The sequence below is a fragment of the Eschrichtius robustus genome, chromosome 10 (assembly GCF_028021215.1).
Source record: "Eschrichtius robustus isolate mEscRob2 chromosome 10, mEscRob2.pri, whole genome shotgun sequence".
Lineage (NCBI taxonomy): Eukaryota > Metazoa > Chordata > Mammalia > Artiodactyla > Eschrichtiidae > Eschrichtius > Eschrichtius robustus.
In genome coordinates, this window is record NC_090833.1 from 49,738,532 (window position 1) to 49,757,346 (window position 18,815).

Below are 18,815 nucleotides of genomic sequence, written 5' to 3' on the forward strand. Positions count from 1 at the left end.
CACCACAGGGCAATTTTTAAACTCTTTTTCTTATGGCCAAATGTCCAACAACTGGGTGGTATTTTACCAAGAGACAAGCCACAACACAAGCGCTTGAGTAGAAAACAAAGTAAATGCCTTGCACTTTGAGAAAAAACAAAAAACAAAAAAAACCTCCTGCTATTCATATTCAGTCCCTTTCCTCTGAAGAGGGCCAAAGGTTTTACAAATGTTAAATGCCCCAGTGAGAGGAGTAAATTGAGAGAGTTTAAACTGTGGCCTAAACTTGCTACTGCTGCTGTGAGGCAATCACTCCACACACATATGGATAAGTGCTCTCTGCCAACAATGAAAACTTAACCGTCTGAACTACTTTTTGGCCTCATTTAACTTGTCCATTTATGTGACTACAGATGCCTTTCTTCTTTAGAACCATAAAATTTTAGAGCAGGAAAGGACTTTACAGATTAATTGGTTCAATCCTCTCATTTTCCAGATGGAAACAACTGGAGCCCAGAGAGGGTTATTAGCCAGCACAAAGTCACATAGCAGGTTTAGTACAGGTCCCAAAGTAGAATCCAGGTCTCCTATTTTCCTACACCCTTTCTTAAAAACCACACTATGTCCAAAAAGCTACCCAGTGATCTAAAACACTACTAATTTCTTTCTTCTCCCGTCACGTGGATCACATAAATGTTTGGATGATTCTGGAAACAAGACACATTTATCATAAAATTTCAACAATAAACACTAATCACTACCACCAGAAGGCAATGAAATTTGACAAAAATGACAGGACACATTAGTTAGAGCTGGCCTTGTAAGAGGTCTACCTTGCTTCGTCTCTAGCCTCTAGTAGGTGGTCAGTACTTCTGGGCTGACCTCAAACTGACCCAGGAGCCCATGGACCTGCTTCTCACCCAGCAAATATTCTATGCCAGAATTGGCTTTTTCCTGTAAAAAAATAAAATAAAATAAAAGAACTTCTCCTGCGAACCATTATCCCAGGACCACATACAGTTATATATGTATATTTAAATAAGGGCTTCTGAGAAATAAGATCTTAAAATTATATTTATACTATATCTCTTTCAAAATTGGATTTGCTTTATATAGTTTTTGTTGTTGTTGTTTTGTTCTATCGTTTTGCTTTCTGGTTTTTTGTTTGTTAAATGGTCACAGACACAGTCAAGATATTATATGTGGAAAACCTTACTTCTTAGAATAAATCAGCTACAACTGTCTGGTTCTACAGACAAATCATATGATTTTGTATTAGATAATCAGACTCGAGGAGCCTTCTGATAATTAGTGAGTGAGTTTTCCATGCCTCATAAAAAGTACTTCCAAATTAAGTGAACGTTCCTTGAGGATTCTTGAGAACAAGGTAGGAGGGCAAAGAAAGACTCTTAAATTAACTTACATCTTCGTGTTCCCATCCACTTTTCCTATGTGCCTTAAAGGCAATGTGCCTCACTACTTTTCTACAACTTTAATGTCTCTATCCATGTAGTAAAAGTAATGTATGTTAGAGACCCCTAAACATGCAACTGTATCCATTTGAGACCATAAGAGCACTGTTAATGTCTAAGAGGTCTTTGAGCCTCCCTGACTTTCACCCCTTCCATCACTGGCCAACGCCAATTTCTTGGTAACTCACTGATGCGATCGACTGTCAAGAGAAGCAATAACTCTAGTTCTGGATGAGCTCAATCTAGCCTCAAAGCATACTGATCTCATTTTTAAAGTGTAAGTCATCAATATCACTTTTGGTCTCAACCTGACTGTTCCATATATTGGAATTGTTTAAAATTTATCTCCATCTGTGACACATGTGGAAGGAATTATCCACCAAGCCCTTTTCTCTAGTTTAGGTGAGGAGTGATAAGTCCAGTGGTGTCAAACATTCTAGCTGTTCTGATTCTCAATATGTTCCACTGAGATGTTTGCTGCCAATTTAAGGAAGAACGGTGTTGCGTCTCCTTCACATTGGTTCAAAATAAAGTAGGTGAGCTATTGTTTGAGTTGTGAGAAAAGAAACAGACTGTCAAATGCCATCACTACATAATGGATGTTATCTAAAATTAAGATAAATGCATCTGACTAATGTCTCCTTAATAACAAAGCTATACCTGTATTCTGATTTTTTCCACTGAGGTAACCTGAAGTTTAAATTTACATTATGATTACAGTTTTTCTTTTATAAGTTGAAGCACATTATTTTGGTCCATTGAGCAAACTCATTTTTATTCATTGCCTTTTAAAGTTGACATTTAACTCCTACAGCTGTACAGTTGGCAAGAAGCAAAAGAATATTTAATATTCAAGACAGCAGATTCTAAAACACCACAGCATTCTATTGTATGGAATATCCTATAATTAGTGTACATTAACTGAAAGAAAGAATTACATATGGAATTAGTGGAGGATGGTTGATGGTGCTCATGTATTTATTTCCTTGTTAATACTTGTGAATCAAGTAAAACAAACAAGTAATTCTAGCAATTCAAACTAATAAGGGCTGATTTTCTAAAAGACCATGTCTTTTAATGTATTTACCAGAATAGAATTGAGAACAACTTTGGTTCTTCAGGACTTAAAGTCCTAAATCAAGTAAAATAGGAATTAGTCATACCCCTTTTCCATTATAATTTGCTGTTCAACATCAGAAATAACTAATTTGTTCATTCAAGAAATTAATTATATCTGCTGCAGGTCAGGCTCTCTGTTAGGACTGGGGGAGAGCTGCAACAGCCTTGTGCTTCAGAGCATTGAATTCAGAAAGAAAGACAAATAAGAATGTAAGTAAAAGCAACCTAAATAAATAGTGTAAGGATAAAAGAAGTACATGGTGCTATGAACACCCACAAGGGACCTACCAGATAGGCTGGGGGTGGCAGTAGGAAGGGAAGGTCCTCTGGAGGAGGTGACATTTCATATGAGACTGAATGACTTCAGGGTTAAGATTGAATGTACACATCGAATCTTGCTTCCTCAAAAAGCTCCACTAAAATCAAAGATACTCAAAAAAATAAAAAATAAAAATAAACCCACAAGAACAAGAAGAACGTCCTCTGGAGGAGGTGACATTTCAGATGAGACTGGATGACTTCAGGGTTAAGATTGAATGTACACATCAAATCTTGCTTCCTCAAAAAGCTCCACTAAAGTCAAAGATACTCAAAAAAGTAAAAATAAACCCACAAGAACAAGGAGAACAGAAAAGGGACAAGAGAAATAAATTTTGGAAACTCAAGAGATGGATGAGTGGTCTCTGACTTAGCAGAAAGCTGAATAAATCCTAAATCAGCAAAGGAGGATTGGAAGAGAGCTGTTTGAGAAGCACATGAGCTCCAGGCTCCTCCTCTACACCCTACTGCTGGATAACTGCCCCTCCCCTACTCCAGCAGGAAACTAGAAATTTATTCACTAGAAAGGGTAAAAGAGAAAGTTCTTGACCAACAACACAGTTCGGTGACCATACACGATGAAGGATTAATATTGATGTCCCAGCCAACTGCCCTACTCACTTCAAGAACACAGGCACCAGCCCTTCGCCATTTAGATGGGCAATTTGGGGAACTTCCTCTGGGGAATGTAACCAGCCCATGAGGAAAGACTAAAAATACTGATACCAGGGCTTCTACAAAAAAAATGGCCCACCTAGGTTCCTCCAGTGAAGCTCCAAATCAACAAGCTTCACACACAGGTTCTGACCTTCATCTCTTAATCATGCACACAGAACCAAGAATTAATTATCAAACATCTGAGGAAAGCTTCTAGTATGGAAGATAGAGACCAAGCAAACAAATAAAAGGCAAACTAATAAAAAGTTATCTTGGAGGAAATAGATAAGATGCATGAAGAAAAAAATTAAGGAAAACAAACTATTATTAACATCCCCACACAGATAAGAGAAGATAGTTCAGTCATGAAACAAACAACAAAAAAGGATTCTATAAAAACAGAAGGATTCAGAAAACAAAAAGAGAACTCAATAGTAGGGTTGAAGACACAGAGAGTAAAGTAGACAATAAAGATAAATATAAAATAGAGAGAAGAGAAAATTAGAGAACAAGGCCAGGCAAACCAACATCCACATAAAGGATTTCCAAAAAGTGAGAACAGAGAAAATGGAGGGTATAAATCATCAATGAAATAAATCAAGAATATTTTCCTGAACTGATAGATATGTGTTTCTAGACGAAAAGGGTTTGCCAAGTGTCTAGCCCAACTGATCTACATAGCATTTACCATGTATGCACAAATTACTATTTTAACTGTTTTACATGTATTAACTTGCTTAATTGTCACAACAACCTTATAACATGGTGGCTTTATAATTATCATCCCCATTGTACAGATGAAGAAAAATGAGGTACAAAATGGTTAAGCAATTAGCCCAAGTTCACACAGCTAGTAAGTGGCAGGGCCAGGATTTGAAAGCAGGTAATGGAGCCCTGAAGCCCACTACACAATACTACCATGCAGGAGGCAGCACCATTGTGAAATTTTAGAATACACTATAGACAGTTCTATTTGATTTTTTAAAAGCAGGAGTATGTACTATTTTGATAGTGCATGCAGAGCCCAGCCCTTGACTAAGAACCTGAGGGAAATCCCATGCAGACTACTGTTCCCACCTCCAAACACAACTTCCTTCTGTCCAATACTGTATCCTACAAATTCCAGTTACATCAGAAGCTCTAAATTCCTATTCCCGCCTCCCAGCTCAACAATAACACTGCTCTACTCTTGGGCTCACCCTGCTGCGCTGCAGCCAGGAAAAGTGACTTCAGTGCATAAGTGATGCTCACATCTCATCTTCAGGAGCACAGAACCACGCTGGCTGCTATCCAACCCTTGACAACAGTTGCCTAATATGTTTTGCTCAGTCCTGTAGTTATTTGTGGCAGGATAGTAAGTCTGAAACCAGTCCTCATATGCCTGAAGATATCTTTATTTGACTCTCAAATTTAAATAATTCTGAGTTCAAAATTCTTTTCCTTCAATATTTTAATATTATGCTCTTGCATCCAGTGTTGCTGTTGGGAAGTTAATGTCAACCTGATTTTTATTATTTTGCCTTATTTTGTAACTGTCTTTATTTCTCTAAGTAATAAAGCTTTAAATTTCGGTTCCATTGGTTTTAAATTCCTGTTACATTTGTTCCATCAGGTCTACTTCATCTGGTATAGGTTGCCTATATCTTTTCATTCTTCATGATGCTTTTGTTCTTTACATGTGTCATGATATTTTTTTAAGACCAGGAATTCATCTGTATTATTACTAAGATGATCAGTTGCCTCTGCTTTTTTTTCTTTTTTTTTTTTTTTTAATGTGTGCCTCTGCTTTTGATGACTACATAAGTGGTCCACTGAAAAGGGAGGCTTAGCTGGTGTCTTCAGTGTATGTGTAGGAGATATGAGTTGAGTGCCTCTACTGCACTTCTCTGGGCTTAACTGCACTTATTTTCCCTGGCATTTCTTTCTCCTCAAGATATACTGCCTAGTTCCTCTATATCCGAGATTGCTTTCCCTAATTGGAGTTGGGGGAGACAACGCAGGGTCCTCCTGGCTATCTGTACTGGCATTATAGATCTCAATGCTGAGATCAGAGCTGCAGGGAGGTAGGTTGCTGGCATCAAAATTTCTATTATGTAAAGCCCTGGGTGTCTCATTTTCTGTCCTGGGCTGAAAACAGCAGTCAAAATCAATGCAGAAAAATCCAACTTGGAGCATATAATCCAAGTTTGCAAACTCAATAGATAAGCCTTGTTCAGCTCCTATCCAAGCCTGGCCCACTGAGATTACAGCTCTCACCCTGGGTTGGCCCAAGTCTCCATGTAGAGACCTCAACCCTGCCTTCTCTCTTCTCCCTTCATCCCATCCCTCAGCAATCTTCTGCTCTAGCCCATCATTTTCTAAAGATTTTTCTCAGAGTTTTGATATAGCTGTCAAAGTCTGCCTCTGGATTCATTCTGTCTACCCATGTCTTTATTGGAATTTCTAGATTTCAGTGCAAGAAAGGGAGCCAGCAGGATGTTTTTAGTTCATCACCTTGATGGAAGCCAGAAGCCCACCTCCTCAACGATCATTCTGGGAATACTCCCTGTGGATCTTCCAGCCTACTTAAAGATGCTACAGCAGGCTGTAGGGGACACAGACCAGGCCAGCCTTGCAGGAGTAATGAAGATTAGAACCCGCAGTTTAGAACACCTGGCCAAAATTATAACAGATGACTATGAATGGGGTGGGGCATTATCATTTAGGGTACTCTCCACCCCCACCCTAGGCAGACTCTGCAGAACAGCTTAGCTCTAATGCCAGACAGCTCTCAAAGGAAGCAAAAACATCTAAATTTCCAGTGATGATATGTACTCATATCTTCATAATACACAATCCAACACAGAATTTTCTCATGCTTGTAAGTACCTATATTTCATCACTTATCTATTTATCATTACAGAAATTATGAAAGTTTGTCTTCTTTAGAAAGATGAGTAGAAATTTCTTTTCTGTAGTAACAAGTCATGCTGCCCCCAAAAGAAATTTATTTATCAGTAAAAAATAGTAGTTTCTTGCTATACACTCAACTCTCATTATTCACAGTAATATTCTATAAAGGCACTGTGAACACTGAATTAGCAAATCCTGAACCTCTTCCTAGCTCTGTAGGAAATACAGAGCTAGGTTCCTTCAAGCCTCTGGTCACAACATTTTCATCAACCAATCAATACATACCTTGGTTTTATGTGTGTTTCTGTTTGAGACATTTTATTCAATATATAGTTGCCTCATTAATGTTGAATATGGCCAACCACACTGTAACTCATGCCTGAAGGAAGCCTATCTAACACACCTATTTTCTTCATAAGGCACATCACAGCCTTCTTGCCCTTAGAAACACTAGATAGCACTTTAACACTACACTTGGAAGCCATTTCAAACAGCAAAATCACCAACAAAAACCACAAAAAAATGCAAAAAAACATACATGACCATGAAAAGGACACTCGCGTACAGTATGAGAGTTGGACCAAGAAGGCAGAGTCTTGCCTTGTTCTACCTCAGCTGGGAATGTGTGCATTGGGTGGCTCAAATTTTTTGCCACTTTATGCATATCCATTAATGACTGCAACAGCACCCTTAGTATTGATTTGGGGGTTACAAATAAATTTTAGCAAGTAAGAGAACTTGTAAATATAGAATCTACAAATAATGAGTATTGACTACTATATTATTATTATTATTATTATTATTGCTTGCATATTGATGGGAAAAAACTTTTGTTAAAGAAGTCTAATGCTGATTTTTTTGTACACACACACACACACACACACACACACTCATATCACTGTTCATAATTGTTTTTAAATGATAATCTATTTTTCTCCTAACAGGTTTGTTGGTATTAATAAGTTGGAAAAAATAAACACCATTTTTTTAAAAAAAGGAAAGAAGTCTGTAAGATGGCACATAAAGGGCACTTTGTTGACCTTGGTTCACCCCTCACTCCTTCACCCCTGCAAACAAACCTCCTGAACCATTAAGAAACATTTTGTGCAATCTGCAGCAGTTTAGGGACTACGAACATTTCGTACCAATCTGATGGGTGTCTAGGAAAGAGAGCTCCAAAACCTGTGGTAGGCAATCCAGTGTCCCTGGAAACAAGATAACAATTTTTAGAAAACATGTCAAGTTGATATTTATAAACTTTCAGAGCTATACAAAACTAATTTGGGAGCTGAATTTTTATTATAATTTTTTTAAAGGATTTCCATGTTTGCAACTTTAATACACTTTGCAAAATAAAATGTCCCAACAAGTAAATGGAAAGAAATTTCAGCATTTTGTCCAATAACTACAATACACGATGAAGTCTATGTCACACATTTCCATGGAAAGGCACTATGCCAGGCTGCAGGACTACAGATGTGACTAAGAAACAGTTCCTACCCTCAAGGAACAATCTCAGAGGAAACACTTTCATATAAATAACTTGAATGTAAGTCCAACTGCTATGTAGAACATAAACAAAATGCTCAGAGAGCAAGAATATGAGAGCAATTAATTCTGATTAATGACAGCTTACCTAATTCTTACTGCATGTCAGGCAGCATTTTTATGCACATTTCATACTTCTTTTCATCTAAACTTAAAACAACCCTATGAAGTAGATACTTTTATAATTCCCATTTTATGAACTGAGGATTATAGATACCACATAATTTTCACAAGTAAATTGTGGAGATGGGGTTCAAACCTAAGTCGTCAGAACCAGGACCAGAAAAAAATGTGTAAAGGGGAAATGACATTTTAGAGGGACCTAGAATGCGTAGTGCTGATTGGCAAACAAACAAGGGAAAGGAATTCCAAACAGAGGGAACAGCATGAACAGAAAGCATGGAAGCTTGGGATGTGTTGATTGTGCTTGATGTGGTCCTGTAATATGTACCTGGGGCCACTATACCTCTTCACTACTTATATAAACCCTTTCCTGAATGTGCCTGTTCTAAGCAAAGGACAGTATGAAGCATACCTTTCAATAATTCCAGAGCTCATCGTTTCCTCATTCAATAAAGCTTTGCTCTTCATTTCAGCCAATTCTGTGTTTAAACAAACTTGTGCCATTTTCTCATGTGTTTCTGATATCCAAATCTGGAAAAATAAAAGCCGCATACAAGGAAAATAAATGAATTGCCACAAATGCTCAATTACTAAAATATATTTCTGAAGTACATTCTGATTTTAATTGTTGACTCCATTAACATTCAAAAATAAGAAATGTCCCATAGCAGTCAATGATTACATCATAAATATGTGAAAGTGGCAATTCTTTACTATGTTTTGTTGGAAAATAAAAATCAAATTGGTGTTTCCATGAAATGGAAAGTACCGCATTCAACTACATACTAATGCTTATTTGCTTTCTATTTCCTTCTCAAGATTAGTATATTTTAACTTCTCTAAGTAAGAAAATGTACCAGTCACTTTGTAAATCACATAGGACTTCAGATACCATCTTCATCATCGTTATCCATTCTCTATCACAGAGGATAATTCAATGAATCATCAAGCAATTATCACTACGAGAAAAACCTGATAATTACAGGGTGTACTAAAGTCAATTGCAGAAGCATCATGGTAATATCTAGAGGATCTCAGAACAAAAATGGATGCTGAGGAGTCAATATTCTTCCCATACAAAACTCTAGAAGATCACAAATGTGGAGGTTCACAGCAGAGATTCAGAACTCACTGCCACCGAGAAACCAACTACTTTCTCCAAATCTGAAGACTAGCTTCCCTAAGACATCCAATGAAGCCCAAGATCACATTAATTCCACTAGATTTGTTCAGAAAAGAGAAACTACTGTTTAGAAATTTGGAGACTTCAGCTGCAAGAGTATCATAGCTAGAGTCAAATTCCTTTGGTCCATTTTTGTTAAGTATAAAAAGGCTCTGTAAAACTAAGAACCCATCCTACGCAAAGCAATTTTAACTGTAGTCTCTGATCCTGGCTCCCTGGTCTACTCCTAGGCTTCTATGACCACTGGCCCCTAAGACCTCAACCTTCTGAATCACCAGCCTCCCAGCCTAATTTCCTAGCTCTGACTCCTATATTCTTAGCTCAACTACTCTTCCTCATAGATTCCAAAGTTCACAAGTCAGTGGCAGGGGACACTGTATTGGGCTTCATATTTTATACTTCAACGAAAAATAAGACGTTATCTTTTAGGGAAAAAAATTACTAGGTATCATCTTGTTTTAAGGTAAGGTTGACCCCAAAATTAACCTTAGATATGCTCTCATCATTTCTTTAAATTTTATTGATTTATTTACTTTTACACAGCAGGTTCTTACTAGTTATCTATTTTATACATATTAGTGTATATATGTCAATCCCAATCTCCCAATTCATCCCACCGCCACCACCACCACCCCCGCTTTCCCTCCATGGTGTCCATCCGTTAGTTCTCTACATCTGTGTCTCTATTTCTGCCTTGCAAACCGGTTCACCTGTACCATTTTTCTAGATTCCACATATATGCGTAAATATACAATATTTGTTTTCCTCTTTCTGACTTACTTCACTCTGTATGACAGTCTCTAGGTCCATCCACGTCTCTACAAATGACCCAATTCCGTTCCTTTTTATGGCTGAGTAATATTCCATTGTATATATGTACCACTTCTTCTTTATCCATTCGTCAGTCGATGGGCATTTAGTTTGCTTCCATGACCTGGCTATTGTATATAGTGCTGCAATGAACATTGGGGAGCATGTGTCTTTTTGAGCTATGGTTTTCTCTGGGTATATGCCCAGTAGTGGGATTGCTGGGTCATATGGTAATTCTATTTTTAGTTTTTTAAGGAACCTCCATACTGTTCTCCATAGTGGCTGTATCAATTTACATTCTCACCAACAGTGCAAGAAGGTTCCCTTTTCTCCACACCCTCTCCAGCATTTGTTTGTAGGTTTTCTGATAATGCCTATTCTAACCAGTGTGAGGAGATACCTCATCGTAGTTTTGATTTGCATTTCTCTAATAATTAGTGATGTTGAGCATCTTTGCATGTGCCTCTTGGCCATCTGTATGTCTTCTTTGGAGAAATGTCTATTTAGGTTTTTGGCCCATTTTTGGATTGGATTGTTTGTTTCTTTAATATTGGTGTGCATGAGCTGTTTATATATTTTGGCAATTAATTCTTTGTCCATTGAGTCATTTGCAAATATTTTCTCCCATTCTGAGGGTTGTCTTTTCATCTTGTTTATAGTTTCCTGTGCTGTGCAAAAGCTTTTAAGTTTCATTAGGTCCCACTTGTTTATTTTTGTTTTTATTTGCATTACTCTAGGAGGTGGGTCAAAAAAGATCTTGCTGTGGTTTATGTCAAAGAGTGTTCTTCCTATGTTTTCCTCTAAGAGTTTTACAGTGTCTGGTCTAACATTTAGGTCTATAATCCATTTTGAGTTTATTTTTGTGTATGGTGTTAGGGAGTGTTCTAATTTCATTCATTTACATGTAGCTGTCTGGTTTTCCCAGCACCACTTATTGAAGAGACTGTCTTTTCTCCATTGTGTATCCTTGCCTCCTTTGTCATAAATTAGTTGACCACAGGTGTGTGGGTTTATCTCTGGGCTTTCTATGCTGTTCCATTGATCTATATTTCTGATTTTGTGCCAGTACCATATTGTCTTGATTACTGTAACTTTGTAGTATACTCTGAAGTCAGGGAGCCTGATTCCTCCAGCTCTGTTTTCTTCCCTCAAGATTGCTTTGGCTATTCGGGGTCTTTTGTGTCTCCATACAAATTTTAAGATTTTTTTGTTCTACTTCTGTGAAAAATGCCATTGGTAATTTGATAGGGATTGCACTGAATCTGTAGATTGCTTTGGGTAGTATAGTCATTTTCACAATGTTGATTCTTCCAATCCAAAAACATGGTATATTTCTCCATCTGTTTGTGTCATCTTTGATTTCTTTCATCAGTGTCTTATAGTTTTCTGAGTACAGGTCTTTTACCTCCATAGGTAGCTTTATTCCTAGGTATTATATTCTTTTTGCACAATGGTGAATGGGATTGTTTCCTTAATTTCTCTTTTTGATCTTTTGTTGTCAGTGTATAGGAATACAAGAGATTTCTGTGCATTAATTTTGTATCCTGCAACTTTACCTAATTCATTGATTAGCTCTAGTAGTTTTCTGTTAGCATCTTTAGGATTTTCTATGTATAGTATCATGTCATCTGCAAACAGTGACAGTTTTACTTCTTCTTTTCCAATTTGGATTCCTTTTATTTCTTTTTCTTCTCTGATTGCCATGGCTAGGACTTCCAAAACTATGTTGAATAAGAGTGGCGAGAGTGGACATCCTTGTCTTGTTCCTGATCTTACAGGAAATGATTTCAGTTTTTCACCATTGAGAATGATGTGAGCTGTGGGTTTGTCATATATGGCCTTTATTATGTTGAGGTAGGTTCCCTCTATGCCCATTTTCTGGAGAGTTTTTGTCATAAATGGGTGTTGAATTTTGTCAAAAGCTTTTTCTGCATCTATTGAGATGATCATATGGTTTTTATTCTTCAATTTGTTAATATGGTTGTATCACATTGATTGATTTGTGTATATTGAAGAATCCTTGCATCCCTGGGATAAATCCCTCTTGATCATGGTGTATGATCCTTTTAATGTGTTGTTGGATTCTGTTTGCTAGTATTTTGTTGAGGATTTTTGCATCTATACTCATTAATGATATTGGTCTGTAATTTTCTTTTGTAGTATCTTTGTCTGCTTTTGGTATCAGGGTGATGGTAGCCTTGTAGAATGAGTTTGGGAGTTTTCCTTCCTCTGCAATTTTTTTGGAAGAGATTGAGAAGGATGGGTGTTAGTTCTTCTCTAAATGTTTGATAGAATTCACTTGTGAAGCCATCTGGTCCTGGACTTTTGTTTGCTGAAAGATTTTAAATCACAGTTTCAATTTCATTACTTGTGATTGGTCTGCTCATATTTTCTATTTCTTCCTGGTTCAGTCTTGGAAGGTTATACCTTTCTAAGAATTTGTCCATTTCTTCCAGGTTGTCCAGTTTATTGGCATAGAGTTTCTTGCAGTAGTCTCTTACAATGCTTTGTATTTCTGTGATGTCCGTTGTAACTTCTCCTTTTTCATTTCTAATTTTATTGATTTGAGTCCTCTCCCTCTTTTTCTTGATGAGTCTGGCTAAAGGTTTATCAATTTCGTTTATCTTCTCAAGGAACCAGCTTTTAGTTTTATTGATCTTTGCTATTGTTTTCTATTTCATTTATTTCTGCTCCTGTCTCTATGATTTCTTTCCTTCTACTAACTTTGGGTTTTGTTTGTTCTTCTTTCTCTATTTCCTTTAGGTGTAAGGTTAGATTGTTTATTTGACATTTTTCTTATTTCTTGAGGTAAGATTGTATTGTTATAAACTTCCCTCTTAGAACTGCTTTTGCTGCATCCCATAGGCTTTGGATTGTCATGTTTTCATTGTCATTTGTCTCTAGGTATTTTTTGATTTCCTCTTTGATTTCTTCAGTGATCTCTTGGTTATTTAGTAAAGTATTGTTTAGCCTCCATGTGTTTCTGTTTTTTATGTTTTATTTCTCTGTAATTGATTTCTAATCTCATAGTGTTGTGGTCGGAAAAGATGCTTGATATGATTTCAATTTTCTTATATTTACCAAGGCTTGATTTGTGACCCAAGATGTGATCAATCTTGGAGAATGTTCTGTGTGCACTTGAGAAGAAACTAATCTGCTGTTTTTGGATGGAATGTCCTATAAATATCAATTAAATCTATCTGGTCTATTGTGTCATTTAAAGCTTCTGTTTCCTTATTTTCTGTCTGGATGATCTGTCCATCTGTGTAAGTGTGGTGTTAAAGTCCCCCATTATTATTGTGTTACTGTTGATTTCCTCTTTTATAGCTGTTAGCATTTGCCTTATGCATTGAGGTCCTCCTATGTTGGGTGTATATATATTTATAATTGTTACATCTTCTTCTTGGATTGATCCCTTGATCAATATGTAGTGTCCTTCCTTGTCTCTTGTAACATTCTTTATTTTAAAGTCTGTTTTATCTGATATGAGTATTGCTACTCCAGCTTTCTTTTGATTTCCATTTGCATGGAATATCTTTTTCCATCCCCTCACACTCTGTCTGTATGTGTCCCTCTGTCTGAAGTGGGTCTCCTATAGACAGCATATATAAGGGTCTTGTTTCAGCCAGCCTGTGTCTTCTGGTAGGAGCATTTAATCCATTCACTTTTAAGGTAATTATCAATATGTATGTTCCTATTACTATTTTCTTAATTGTTTTGGGTTTGTTTTTGTAGGTTCTCTTCTTCTCTTGTGTTTCCCACTTAAAGTAGTTCCTTTAGCATTTGCTGTAGAGCTGGTTTGGTGGTGCTGAATTCTCTTAGCTTTTGCTTGTCTGTAAAGCTTTTGATTTCTCTATCGAATCTGAATGAGATCCTTGCTGGGTAGAGTAATCTTGGTTGTAGGTTCTTCCCTTTCATCACTTTAAATATATCATGCTGCTCCCTTCTGGCCTATAGGGTTTCTGCTGAGAAAACAGCTGTTAACCTTATGGGAGTTCCCTTGTATATTATTTTTCATTTTTCCCTTGTTGCTTTTAATAATTTTTCTTTGCCTTTAATTTTTGTTAGTTTGATTACTATGTGTCTTGGCATGTTTCTCCTTGGGTTTATCCTGCTTGGGACTCTCTGCAATTGCTGGACTTGGGTGGCTCTTTCCTTTCCTATGTTAGGGAATTTTTCGACTATAATCTCTTCAAATATTTTTTTGGGTCCTTTCTCTCTCTCTTCTCCTTCTGGGACCCCTATAATGTGAATGTTGTGGTGTTTAATGTTGTCCCAGAGGTCTCTTAGGCTGTCTTCATTTCTTTTCATTCTTTTTTCTTTATTCTGTTCCTTGGCAGTGATTTCCACCATTCTGTCTTCCAGGTCACTTATCCGTTCTTCTGCCTCAGTTATTCTGCTACTGATTGTTTCTAGTGTATTTTTCATTTCAGTCATTGTATTGTTCATCTCTGTTTGTTCTTTAATTCTTCTAGGTCTTTGTTAAACATTTCTTGCATCTTCTCGATCTTTGCCTCCATTCTTTTTCTGAGGTCCTGGATCATCTTCACTATAATTATTCTGAATTCTTTTTTCTGGAAGGTTGCCTATCTCCACTTCATTTAGTTGAGTTTCTGGGGTTTTATCTTGTTCCTTCATCTGGTACATAGTCCTCTGCCTTTTCATTTTGTCTCTCTTTCTGTGAATCTCATCATTTTTGACAGTAAAATATTTCAATAAATCAATCAACACCATTGAAAATTATACGAAACAAAGATATTGTCAAACTGAAATAATGAGTATTAAAAGGAAATTAATAGCACTACTGGTTCTTAAGTTTATTGACTGCTTATTCTGTATCAGACACCATATTAAGCACTTTATATACATTATTCCCCTAAATACTTAAAGCAACCCTGAGTGTTGTATATCAATCATCGTGGCGGAAGGGAAAGAAAAATCAAATGGGGAATGAAGAGAGTTTAATAAAGAATCTATTTATAAAAGTGTGGCCAGAATTCAGAAAATAAACAAACAATGATGAAGCACCCTGAAGACAGCAATATTGGGGAGGCATAGGGTAGGGCAGTTATGGAACCCAGAATGATCTACTGCTGTAAAGAGAGGGTCACTTGGTAGTTGTGGCTTTCAGAACAGACACAGTGTTTTAGTCTGTTCAGGCTGTGTTACAAATATTACAGACTGAGTGGCTTATAAACAACAGAAATTTATTTCTCACAGTTCTGAAGGCTGGGAAAGCCAAGACCAAGGCACTAGCAGTGACTGGTGAGTGCCTACTTCCTAGCTGATAGACAGCCATCTTTTCACAGTGTCCTCGCAATGGCAGAAGTGGGGAAGGAGCTCTCTGGTGTCTCTTTTATAAGGGCATTAATCTCATTCATAAGGACTCCACCCTCATGAATTAATCACCTCCCAAATGCCCCATCTCTTAAGTCTATCACACTAGGAGTTAGAATTTCAACATTTGAATCTGGGAGGGATACAAACGTTCAACCCATAGCATATAGCCACTGCCAATCCATGGCCCTGCAGGGAGAAAAGCACAGGAATAAATGTCCAAGCCAACTCTCCTCCCACTGCTGATCACCTGTCAGTGCCTTCCAAAGGCCAATTCCTGGCAATTCACAGGAAGCCAGAGGGCAAAAGAGCTCACTGATGCAATCCATAAAGGTCAGCCTGCTTGGCACAGAGCAGGGTTGAGAAGGGTGGAGAGTGGATCTGGAGGGAGAAAGTAAGGACCTTTGGCATAGTTTATCTTCATTTTAAGGATGGGAAAACTGAGGCTGAAAGGGATAAAGTAATGCCCAGCTAAACCAGAGAGAAAAGTAGAAGTTCCACAATTCAAAACATGCAGTCTGACTCATTCATTCATTCATCCATCCATATCTGTGAAGTGCCAGGCATCCTACTAAGTTCTAGAGCTAGAGTATTAAATAAAACCCAGAGGCTATCCTGGCTGTAGCTTAGGTGAGTTGCAATAAATCATGGGGATAATGGTAATAACAAGAGCACATGGCCAGACACCATTCTAAATGTCTTCACATTAAATGCTCATGAAAACTCTATTCCCACTTTACACCCAAGGAAATAAAGACATGGAAAACTGTAAACTCTTGACCAAAGTTACAACCTAGTAAGTGGTGGAGCCAAGAATCAGTAAGAAGCCATCTGACTCCAGAGCCCACTCTTAACCTCTGTGTTCCTTGTATCAGAGGTAAATGTTATCCCCCAATATTAGACTTCCCATCTTCATCAATAATAGAACCCCCAAATTTTAGCTGGGCCCGTGAGGTTTCAGACTACATTTTCTAGTCTCCCTTATACATAGATATGACCAGTGACTGGTTCTGGACAACAGGGCATAAGTGGAATAAATATATACAACCTCCAGGAAAGGTTCTGCTTCTGTTTCTCTTCTTGCTGCATGGAATGTGGACATAATGACAGGTTTCCAGCAGCCATATTGGGCCCTACACAAGGGATGGCAGAGCAAGAAGCTAGAAGCGGTAGGTCTCTGACAATTTATGGAACTTCCATACCAGTCCTGGCTTGCTATCCTCTAGACTTTTTACATAAAAGAATAAAACCTTATGTGAACAGCCACTGTTGATTTTTGGTTTCTGTTGCACGTAGGCAAACCTAATCCTACACCATCTTAATGTGAAAAATCACTTTGGTCTAGAAATGTTCATAACCTGACATAGGGTGGATAATTTATAAAAGCACTTCCATACGTTTAAAAGTCTTTGGGGCTTTATATATATATCACAAACTGGAGATTGGCAATTTGATATGTGAGATAGCTAAATTAACACAGCACCAACTCACAGGATAATCACTAAAATTTCCATTTAATTTGCATAATAAAATCTAGCTTGAGTCAAATGGTAATATAAAAAATATCTAATGTGTGTACAGGACGTGCACTTCATGATATCATTCTTATTCCCCGTTTTCCTGAGTATCAATTTTTTTAAGTCCCAATTTCTAATCTTCCAAGATGAACTCTTCCCATATGTGCTACATTTAAGAAAACCCAGGGACTTCCCTGGTTACACAGTGGTTAGGAATTCGTCTGCCAATGCAGGGTACATGGGTGTGAGCCCTGGTCTGGGAAGATTCCACATGCCGCGGAGCAACTAAGCCCATGCGCCACAACTACTGAGCCTGCACTCTAGAGCCTGCGAGCCACAACTATTGAGCCCGTGCACCACAACTACTGAAGCCCGTGCACCTAGAGCTCGTGCTCCACAACAAGAGAAGCCACTACAATGAGAAGCCCGCGCACCACAACAAAGAGTAGCCCCCGCTCAACGCAACTAGAGAAAGCCCGCGTGCAGCAACGAACACCCAACGCAGCCAAAAATAAATAAATTTATTAAAAAAAAAAAAGAAAACCCAGTAGACATATAACCTGGGTAACAGGTACAGGAAAAGAGCAAGTCACTTAGGGCTTCCCCTCAAGTTCCACATTTGAGTGTAACCAGCCTCTTTGTGCTGAGGATGACTTACCCCCTGGCAGAATCTCTCTTGGCAAGATTCATTTTAAATGGTGCCCAATTGACATTTCTTTTTTGGCTTCCTTATAGAGTTCCCTGAAAGCATGCTCCTCTGACCCATACTGACGGAAGTGCAGGTAAGTCTCAAGTCAAGTCTCCCCTCTGATGCCACAGGCTGCTTCAGGAACGAGTCAGATCCCAATCCACCTAGTTCCCCGACTTCAGGGCAACATTTATCAAATTGCCGGTCTGATAATGTTCAGGCCCCACACTATAGCTTGATGAGCAGGACATGCTTCCACCCAGCACTGGTGGGTGCTTCCCCACCCAATGGGGACAAGAGGGATGGGACTCAGCATGTACACCCCTCCAAATGACTCCCCCAAATTCCAAATACTCTCATCCAGGTCTCTTCAATTTCAACATTTTCTTTCTTTTTTCCTTTTTTTTTAACCTTCAACGTGGATGAGAGATCAAGAGGTTCAAAACCAGTTACTACCCAAATGTTCTGCATGTTCTCATTATGAAATGGAGAAGTTGGCATCTTTTATCTTAGATCTTCAGTCATAATTGAGGAAGAGTCTTATTTTATCCTGTTAAACAGCACTCCCCCTACCACTGCCAAAAAAGTCATCATCAAAAAGTAATACAGGGCTTCCCTGGTGGCGCAGTGGTTGAGAATGTGCCTGCCGATGCAGGGGACACGGGTTCGAGCCCTGGTCTGGGAGGATCCCACATGCCGCGGAGCGACTAGGCCCGTGAGCCACAACTACTGAGCCTGCGCGTCTGGAGCGTGTGCTCCGCTACAAGAGAGGCCGCGATAGTGAGAGGCCCGCGCACCGCGATGAAGAGTGGCCCCCACTTGCCACAACTAGAGAAAGCCCTCGCACAGAAACGAAGACCCAACACAGCCATAAATTAAATAAATAAATAAATTAAATAAAAAATTAATTAATTAATTAATTAAAAAATAAACAGCTGTTGTTTAAAAAAAAAAAAAAAGTAATACAGATACTTTGTTAAAAGTCTTTACCTTTAAAAATCATCCAAAAGGCTATTCTTATTTCTCAGCAGTAGCTTTGTCCTGTTTTCTGTTTTTGTGGCTCTACTTTCATGTCTAAGTGAACACAGTAGTACCACATACAGATTATTTAAAGGATCCCAGAGAAGCAGAGAGGCCCCCTTCCCATCATTATTTTGAACAACTGAGACGTA

At 38.1% G+C, this 18,815-nt stretch overlaps 1 protein-coding gene across 1 annotated transcript in view; it reads right to left on the reverse strand.

Annotated features, from left to right (window-relative positions):
- CFAP95 (cilia and flagella associated protein 95) overlaps positions 1-18,815 on the reverse strand; it is an 83,995-nt gene that overhangs the window by 37,711 nt on the left and 27,469 nt on the right. Inside the window, exons 3-4 of the mRNA XM_068553433.1 lie at positions 8,521-8,639; positions 7,583-7,642 (exon numbers count right to left, since the gene is read on the reverse strand). Coding sequence (XP_068409534.1) covers positions 7,583-7,642; positions 8,521-8,639 — 179 coding nt within the window. The remainder of the gene's footprint in view (positions 1-7,582; positions 7,643-8,520; positions 8,640-18,815) is intronic.